At 40.8% G+C, this 8,925-nt stretch overlaps 2 protein-coding genes and 1 long non-coding RNA gene across 5 annotated transcripts in view; 2 read left to right on the top strand and 1 right to left on the bottom strand.

Moving 5' to 3' along the window:
- Nucleotides 1-2,665, bottom strand: part of hlcs (holocarboxylase synthetase (biotin-(proprionyl-CoA-carboxylase (ATP-hydrolysing)) ligase)) — a 53,634-nt gene extending 50,969 nt beyond the window's left edge. For 2 of the 3 annotated variants that reach the window (XM_019876227.1, XM_019876228.1), the window contains exons 1-2: nt 2,295-2,663; nt 233-361 (exon numbers count right to left, since the gene is read on the bottom strand). In XM_019876227.1, the coding sequence (XP_019731786.1) occupies nt 233-361; nt 2,295-2,528 (363 nt within the window). In that variant the 5' untranslated portion in view covers nt 2,529-2,663. Of the gene's footprint in view, nt 1-232; nt 362-2,294 lie in introns of all 3 variants that reach the window. The other variant, XM_019876229.1, reaches the window with a different exon arrangement.
- A 1,834-nt stretch (nt 2,666-4,499) lies between these two features.
- LOC109519602 (uncharacterized) overlaps nt 4,500-8,925 on the top strand; it is an 11,783-nt gene continuing 7,357 nt past the window's right edge. The window contains exons 1-2 of the long non-coding RNA XR_002168988.1: nt 4,500-4,510; nt 8,108-8,110. This is a non-coding gene — a long non-coding RNA (uncharacterized LOC109519602). The remainder of the gene's footprint in view (nt 4,511-8,107; nt 8,111-8,925) is intronic.
- Nucleotides 8,117-8,925, top strand: part of LOC109519601 (putative transcription factor Ovo-like 1) — a 7,361-nt gene continuing 6,552 nt past the window's right edge. The window contains exons 1-2 of the mRNA XM_019876241.1: nt 8,117-8,315; nt 8,419-8,608. Coding sequence (XP_019731800.1) covers nt 8,199-8,315; nt 8,419-8,608 — 307 coding nt within the window. The 5' untranslated portion in view covers nt 8,117-8,198. The remainder of the gene's footprint in view (nt 8,316-8,418; nt 8,609-8,925) is intronic.

The following is an 8,925-nucleotide window of genomic DNA, read 5'->3' as shown; positions in this document are numbered from 1 at the left end:
TTATCATGCTAAAAACACCCACGGGACGCTTCGTAGTCCTCGATGGCCATAGTTAGCTCTCGAAGGCTAAAAACCTTACGCTAACTGGAGCGCTTCTCTCTCATTAGTGCTGGATGGAGGGATGTTACCATGAGGTTGCCTCTGAGACAAATCCCAAAAATGTTTATTAAGGTGTCACATTTTGCCCACAAAATTAAATTTTAACAGTTATAAAACAGCATGTAGTGCCTACATTGTTTGGTGTCCTGTGGCCATCATTGTGTCCAGCAGCTTCGATCATGAATGAAATGTTGTCTATTGGAGGACCACAAGCAATGGGTGACCCTGATAAGATGTTCCATTTCATTCTTTCATCACATACCTAGGGACAGAACAAACAACACAGAACAAGCACATTGGGATTTTAAACAACAGGTATGAAAATGAAATACTGCTTTGTCGATTCGAAGCAGTAGTGGTGGAACACAAAGGGGATATGGGAATTGGCCCACAAACATTTTCTGAAAAAGAAAAAAAGCTCAACGATCAACTCTCTCTCTCTCTCTCTCTCTCTCTACTTTGATTGAATCCCTTGGGGAGAAACGTGTGCGCTAGAAGTGGACAGGTTGCAGAATAATGAAAATATAATTTTTAATGATTGTTTAAAATTCAGGTGAAAAGGTCAACATTTCTATAAGCATAGATGGCAATGGCGAGTGATGAAAATAGCGGAAGGGGCGTGGCTTGGCCGGGGGCGTGGTTACTTATAAAAGTGGCACTAAACATGCTGAAGATAAAGTGTATTGAATTTACACACTATTTGAAAATTGAACAGAAAAAAATCCCAAGATCGCCACTATTCTTTCAAGTGAAAAGTTGTGCAATTTTGCTTATGGATTCCTGGTGAGCATATGTGTATAACTCCAAATTTGCTGCTCAAAATCAAAACTAAAAAAGTAAACACATTCCCTGCCATATTTAAGATTTGTTCATGACTTGTATTCATAAAGTGTTGTGTAAATGTGATAAAAATCTGTTGATTCTTACCTCATACAGTAACGTCTTTAGTTGTATTTGTCCAAGAGCTTCTGTAACTTCGTCGAACTTGGAACCAATTTTAACCTTTACAGTGACTTTTCTGTCAAGCCAGTCCCATCGGAATTTATTCTTGACATTTGAGTCAATTTCTGGGATTGAAGACTCCTGATCTTTCGTCAAAAATTTCATAATTCCGCTCAAAACGATCCCAGAACAATGAATTTGCGAGACGAACAGGCCGCCATGAATCATGTAAAACAATATGTTACATGCAATTTGATTGGTCCAAGCGCTTGTAGTTAACCAATCGCTGGGCCGTATATAATCGAACTAAGACTTCCACAACAAATAATGCCTTCAGTGATCTGATTAGTTGAAGCTTTCATACACGTCCAATCGCAGGGCTGTTTACAAACGGAAAACGGAGAGACTGTTCGGGAGAGCTCGTGAAAACTCGATGATAAGGTACCTGACCGCCCCTAAAATTTTCTCAACGGATTTAGACGATTCACAAAAATGATCAATTTAAGAAATAAAACGGCGGATTTCCGCGGAAAATTGCCATCTATGTATAAGCCTTTTATTTTGAAATGCAACATCAGATCTGAAAGTATACCTGTATTTGGTTGGATACATGGGGAGGCCCGGTGTGTACTAGACATAGTCTGTTTCTGGGATAACTTTTTTTTTTAATCAGGTGTAAAGGTCAAACTGTCAGATTTGAGTGGCCTTTTATTTTGAAATACAACATCAGAATTGATGTAGAGTTGAATAACTTTTGTTTCTATCTCAACTTCAGAACCCTTCTATGTGCTATTCTGAGACAGTTTTCATTCTCCCTGCATGAACTCGTTGCCTGGCCGCTGAGAAGTTATTTGATAACATTATTTTAAATACAAACCATTGAAGCGGATGCATTAGTTGGACATCTTTTATTTTGAAGGTGGCCAACGCCGGTCGCCGTAATGCACAGTACAGTATTAACAATCACTGTGGCGGCTGGCTTGATTTCAACTTTGCGAGTGGAGGCTGGCGTGACCTCAGTAAAATGGCGGATAAAATGAACGGACGTTGCCAATTTCTTCAGCTTAACTGCTCATTCCTCACTTACTTTATATTCCGAGAAAAATATGGCGCTCAAAGCATGAAAGAGACATGTATGCTGTTTTCGTAGTCTCATAAAAACACCTTTGAGTTACTCCACAGACATACCGGCAAAATCATGAAATAGACATGTATACTTTTGATAGCTGGGTCGATAGTGTCATAAAAAATACCTTGAGTTCCGCTACTGTAACCGACTTGTCTCCCAGCTGCAAAAAAATGTCCTCGGCCGAGTCCGGGCATGAATGAGGTGTCGTCGGCAGGACAGATAACGAGGACGAACGGGAACTCCGGGTGAACCTAAGGGTTCTGTTTGTTTTCAGCGTTGAAAGTCTGTTGCGAATTAGCCTTGAATAACATTTGTGGAAACGCACCCACAAATAAACGTAACACAATGTTATCAACATTCTAGAAACTGTGTCTATGTACAGTACAAGGTGTCATTGTTGATAATAGAATAACTTTGCCTCGAAAAAAAAAATTCAAGGGGACATCAACCTACCAATAGCACCAAGGAACGATATGCTTTGCGCATGCGCAGCACGTCCACATCCTTGATCACAAACTACGGCATATATACTAGGACAAAAAAAAGGCTGTTCTAAACGGTGTGTACTCGGAAAAATGTACTAAGAAAGAGACATGTAATAGACAGACAGACAGATAGATAGATAGATAGATAGATAGATAGATAGATAGATAGATAGATAGATAGACAGACATTACTGTGGTTAGTTGTGTTGTGTGGCCAATTGCATAAAAAAGTTGAAAACACATCACTGACGTAAAGTAATTCACAACGTAGCTAGTAATGTTGCAAAGTCCAAAATGGATATTCATTTTTGAAATGCAGTGAAATTTAGTATATAAAGTGCAGTATTCAAAAATTGCTCAGCAGATCAGGACAGCATTCAAGTAAATTTACATATTAATGTCCACCACAAGGTGTTTTTTTTTTTTGTATGATAGTGGTTTTACTTCATTTCTCAGATCAGATGTGAGCACTGAGCAGGCTCCTTCCGTGTCATATTAAATCTAATTTCTGAAAATCTTGCAACCTGACCACAGAATGTCTTGACAAATCCAAAATATTAGGTATTTGCTGTTAATAGTTTACTCATGAAAAATCATTGATTGGAAGGTATTTTCGACCATTTTTTTTGGGGGGGGGGGGTCATACTCTGAAAGACCACTTTTAAACAGCAATATATGCAAAATTGTCTTACCTGAGGTCTTCAACTTCTATACGGTGTATCTATCCATCCATCCATCCATTCAATTTCTCCCACTTATCTGAGGTCTGTTCACTGAGGCAGCAGCTTCAGCATCAAAGTCCAGTGTGCATATGACTGTAATGTAGTGTCCAATGTGTGTAGAGTATACTGTATATTGTCTTGTATTGTATGTAATTGTCCAATTTATGTTGTGTTGTGTAGGTGTACATTTTTGCTCAATGTATGTAGCAACACAGTGGGCCTGTCCTCCGAGACAAGTTTCTCCTACGGGAGACCAAATAAAAGTCAAATTCAAATTCCTTCTCCCCAACCATGTCTTCCAACTCTTCCAGAAGGATCCCAATGCATTTCCAGCCAGGAGACATCGTATCTCCAGTGTGTCCTGGGGTCATCCCCAGTGCCGCCTGCGGGTGGGACAAGTCCGGAACACCTCACCAGGTAGGCGTCTAGGAGGCATCCTCAAGAGGTCCCCGAGCCACCTCATCTGGCTCCTCTCAATGTGGAGGAGGAGTTGAGGCTCGACTGTGCATCTCAATATATTGGTCAATCTACATTCCTACTCTCACCTATGGTCGTGAGTTGTGGGTCGTTACCTAAAGACCAAGATCCCAGATACAAGCGGTCTCCAAGGAAGAGACCGGACACCCTGCGGAAAAATTCATTTCGGCCGCATCTATCCTTGTTCTTGTTCTTTCGGTCGCGACCCATAGCTCGTGACCATAGGTGAAGGTTGGAACGTAGATGGACCGGTAAATTGAGAGCTTCACCTTTTGGGATCAGCTCCTTCTTCACCACAGCAGACCAATACAAAGTCTGCATCACAACAGACGCTGCACCAATCCGCCTGTTGATCTCCCACTCCCTCCCCCTCACTCATGAACAAGACCCCAACATACTTAAACTCCTCCACTTGGGGCAAGATCTCTTTCCCGACTCGAAGAGGGCACTCCACCCTTTTCGGACTGAGGAACATTGTTTCAGATTTGGATGATTTTGTGAAAAAAAGCGTTGAGGACACAACTAAGCCATTTTAAAACAGCACAATACACAAAATCAAATCAATAAATAAATATTTTGCCAAACATGACGTGTATGCCAAGTTTCATCACTGAGATTAAGACCATCAAAATTAGCATCAGTTTCCTGATCAAACAGTGTGTTGCCACGGCAACACTGTTGGACGAAATAAAAAGGCTTGGTTTTATTTTATATTTTAAATTTTTTTTAGATGAAGCACCCATAGTTTCAAGACCAACCGTTGAAATCTCAAGGATAAGTTCTTTAACGTGACCTCTCTAAACATGTTGGTTGTTCACATTAATCTAATTAAGTATTGATGCTGTCGCTCGGTCTGATTTATTCACAAAAATTCATAAGTTTTCGTACATGTTCAGCCACTTAAAAGTAATGTTGTCTTGGCAAAGAGTGGACTACTATGGCAACAGCTTTTCGCGAAAATTCACAAACTTCCTGTTGCGACATCAAGAAGGCCTAAACACTCTTCCAAGCAAATATGAGGTAAATCTGGCTAAACGCTGAGAGAAAAACATGAGCGAATAAAACACATTTTCTTTTGTCAGTCGGTGGCGCTACCACTACGATACAAATATGCTTGTAGATGACTTCAGGCCTCGACTCTCATCAAATGTGTGAAATTCTCACAAGGTATGATCATGTGGGTCAAGCAGCTCTTGTTGTCAAGGTGACACCAAATTTTAAAGACAATTCTAAATGGAGAACTTTGTATACTTCCTATTAGGTTTACCATAAGGCTCCGAAAAACTTTTTTGTCGGTCTTGGGCTGTTAATTACACCACAACATTTTCAAACATTTAGGTGAAACATACAACATGGGCTGCTTTTTAGAAAATTTCTCGGGGTCACTTGTGAGGTGTTTTTTTTTTTTTAATTACACAATAATAAATCTTGATATTTTGCCAGGCCTGATGCATGTGCACAATTTCATGAGTTTTTGTGCATGCTTATACCCTCAGAATTAGCATGGTTTGATTGGAGAACTGTGCATTGCCACGACAACAGTGTTTCTCAATAAGATCACAAATGCTCTGTTTTATCATGATCGCGATCGACCGGTAGCTCACAGACTGGTCCCAAGTTAAAAGGACTCCCGGTCCAACCGTTCAGTGTCGGGTCAGTTTCTGTTGGTTAGTGTTTGTGTGTTCTTTCCATGGAATTTTGTTTGTATCGCTTTCACCTTGTTTTTGAGTTAGCCTTAGCCATTGTTTACACTGCATTGTTGCACACCATCCAGTGGCTTGGAATTCCTTCCTTCCTTGGGTTGAATATGCCCACAACTCCCTCTGCTGCTAAGCTACAGGTATGTTACCCTTCATGGCGTGCTATGGCTTCCAGCCTCCCTTGTTCCATGACCAGGGGGGGAGGTCGCGGTCCCTGCTGTCAGGGATCGTGTCCGCAGAATCCAGGCGGTGTGGAAGTCCGTCAGGGCGGCCCTTGCTTGTACTGCTGAGAGAAACAAACGGCTCGCTGACCGCCATCGTTCTCCCGCTCCTGAATACCAGGTTGTACAGAAAGTCTGGTTGTCGTCACGTGATCTTCCCCTTCATGCTGAGTCTCGTTAAACTCGCTCCCGGGTTTGTGGGTCCCTTCACAATTTCTAAGATCGTTAATCCCTCCTCCCTCCGTCTGGACCTCCCTGCGTCTATGAACGTCCACCCCACCTTTCATGTTTCCCTCATCAAGCTTGTTTCCTCCAGCGTCCTCTGCCCTCCGGCCGCTTACCCTCCGCCCGAGAAAAGCAGATCTTTGGTCAAAAAAGGTTGGGCACCCCTGGCCTGAACACTCTTCCAAGCAATTATTATGTTGACCTGGTTCACCTGGTTGGGGAAAAACATCAAAGAATAAAGTATGTATTTCCTTTAGCCAATAGGTAGTGCTAACCACTACCAAGAAAAATATGTTCCGATGTCTCCGGGCTTGGACAATCATCAAATGTGAGAAATCTTACTTGTATCTGATCATGTGGGTCAAGTTTCAGCAGCTTTAATTATCACGGTAAATAAGCAGACTTTGCGCCACCGTAATGGTTACACCCTCTGCTGAAAACTCACAATATTTGGCAGAGGCACTTTTCTGACAAAATTTCAGTAGGATTCATTTAACGGGCCAGTATATTTCTTCTCACCAGTAAATGAAGCTACATATATAACAGTATACAGGGTGTCCATAAAGCCTCTTTACAATTTGTAAAATGATTCCAAAGGCAGTTGATTTTAACCCGATTTGTTTTATCGGTTAATCAGTGTTGATTAAACGCACAGTGTGTGTCCTGGTTTATTAAGACAAAATCGGATGTTCGGACTGAACGAAACTACAGAACAAAGTATGAAATAGAGCTAACGTCGCGCCCTTCACTTCGTGCATGACTCAAGAAATTTATGAAGACAGCGACAGTGTTGGACAAAGGGAGTTAAATTTCAAAGTGCCTAAATAGTTTTAATTGTAAAGAGATTTTATGAACACTCTCTATTGTCATGTAGATGTCCTCAGGTCGCAACTATTTATAAACATGTGAAGTTTGGGATTTTTGCATGGTAGTTATGAAGCATTTCCTCGAAAGAAATATGAAATGCAAAGTTTAATAACAACAATCAATTCTACAAAAACAATGGGGACCTCGGAGCGGTTGCTGATCGCACGCTAATCTTAAGAATAATACTGTACAAAAAAAAAAAAAAAAAAAAAAAAAAAAAAAAAAAAGGGACCTTGCAGTAGTCACTAGTCAGGCCCTGATCTTTTCTACAAAAACAATAGAGACTTCGCAGCGATTGCTGCTCATAATTTCTTCAAAAACAAAGTACCGGGTACCTCGCAGCAGTCACTGCGTGGGTGTTATTGTTGTGCATCAGTTTTATATGCCGCTTTTCTGGAGACCCAAAGACTCTTCATAAAGGTTGCATTATTTAAGCACTCGCACGTTCACACTCTGCTGGTGCTAAACTACGTTCTGTCGCCACAGTTCTCCTGGTGCAAGTGGACAGAAGAGTGGCTGCCACAGTAAAATATATATATAATATAAATTTTTTTAACTCATAAATGGGGAAAAAATGATTTAAGGCTGTGTTGAAGTTGTGGCTTCAGCCTAAAGTGATGTAGTGCCTTGTTTTTTCTGGAACTAGGGTTTGGTCAGAGAAAAACATTTGCATGTGAAGGGGCACTTAAATGCAAAGCTTCCTGGACTTTCAGTGTCTGACATGCAAAACATGTAGGGGAGCAGTTAACATAAGCATAGAGTGAATGCAGGTGCACTCCAGTCAAAACAACCAGCATCTCTTGGAGTTTTCAATATTCCCAGAGATAGTTATTAAAATGAGTACTGTGATTTTTATTGGCTCGTGTGACAGGTTGTTTTTAAGATTTTGTGAGGATTATCGACAACAGCCCTACAGCAGAAACTTGTCATTTGTGAGTAAATGTTAAAGACTGAAGATCAAAAAAGCTTCCAGAATGCCTCGGTCTTTCCTCGTGAAAAAGAAATCTGGAGTTTTTCGAGCCTACCGATGGAAAAACTCTGACCAGACAAAGTGGAGAGAAAATAATGCAAATGGTAAGATTTTCATGTGTCTTAATTTTTTTTTCTCATCTCACCATTATTTGTTGATAAAATAGTGTCATTCTACCCTTCAAGATCTAAATTACACATCACTATGTTTGTTTCATAGAATAATTACATTATTCTTCATTGTACCCCCTTTAGTGAGTCAGGAGACGAGATTGTGGAATTTTGATTCTCAAGAGTGGGCCACGGTGCCCCAGCCACAACCTACTGTAGAATGCGGGACGGCAATTCAAATTAAATTGCCAATGCCTTTGTCAGAATCCAGAGGAAAACTTACTGACCGCATGCATGACCGATCCACACAAATGCTTCAGGGGTCCATCTACAACCCCATCACACAAGAACTAATAAGCAAAGCAAAGGTAAGATTGTAATTTAGTGAATCTCAACACTGCTGTCAGAGGAACAAAAACAATAGAAAATCACTGTACCATATTAACAAAGAGCTTTGTTTCATTCTAACAGACCCAAATCCAAAATTTTCCTGATGCTGGCAGCTTTGTGTGCTCAGTGTGCCACAAGATGTTCCCCCTGCAGCGCATATTGATTCGCCATATGAAGTGTCATAGCTTGATAAAGCGACATCCTTGTCACTTTTGTGGCAAAGGATTTAATGACACTTTTGACCTAAAGAGGCATATGCGAACACACACAGGTGAGGAAAGAGTATCTGTAATTTAATACATGCAAAACTGTTTCCATCACTACAGAGCACACAATATGTTTCCTTCTTTTTTAACATTGTGTGTTTTATGCCTGTGAATATTGTTATTCATCCAGGCCATTTTATTTTTAGGGCATTGATTCAATTGCAACTGAGTTGTTCAGATTACATGGAAAGTGTCTAAATCAGGGGTCCCCAACCGCCGGTCCGCGGACCGGTACCGGTCCGCCGGGCATTTGGTACCGGGCCGCACAGAAAGAACTTGCCTTAATTCCGTTTTATTTATTTCGGAATACGAAAGATGTTTT

The sequence above is a fragment of the Hippocampus comes genome, unplaced genomic scaffold (assembly GCF_001891065.2).
Source record: "Hippocampus comes isolate QL1 unplaced genomic scaffold, H_comes_QL1_v1.1 scaffold119, whole genome shotgun sequence".
Classification (NCBI taxonomy): Eukaryota; Metazoa; Chordata; class Actinopteri; order Syngnathiformes; family Syngnathidae; genus Hippocampus; species Hippocampus comes.
This window is presented reverse-complemented; position numbering and strand designations above follow the sequence as displayed.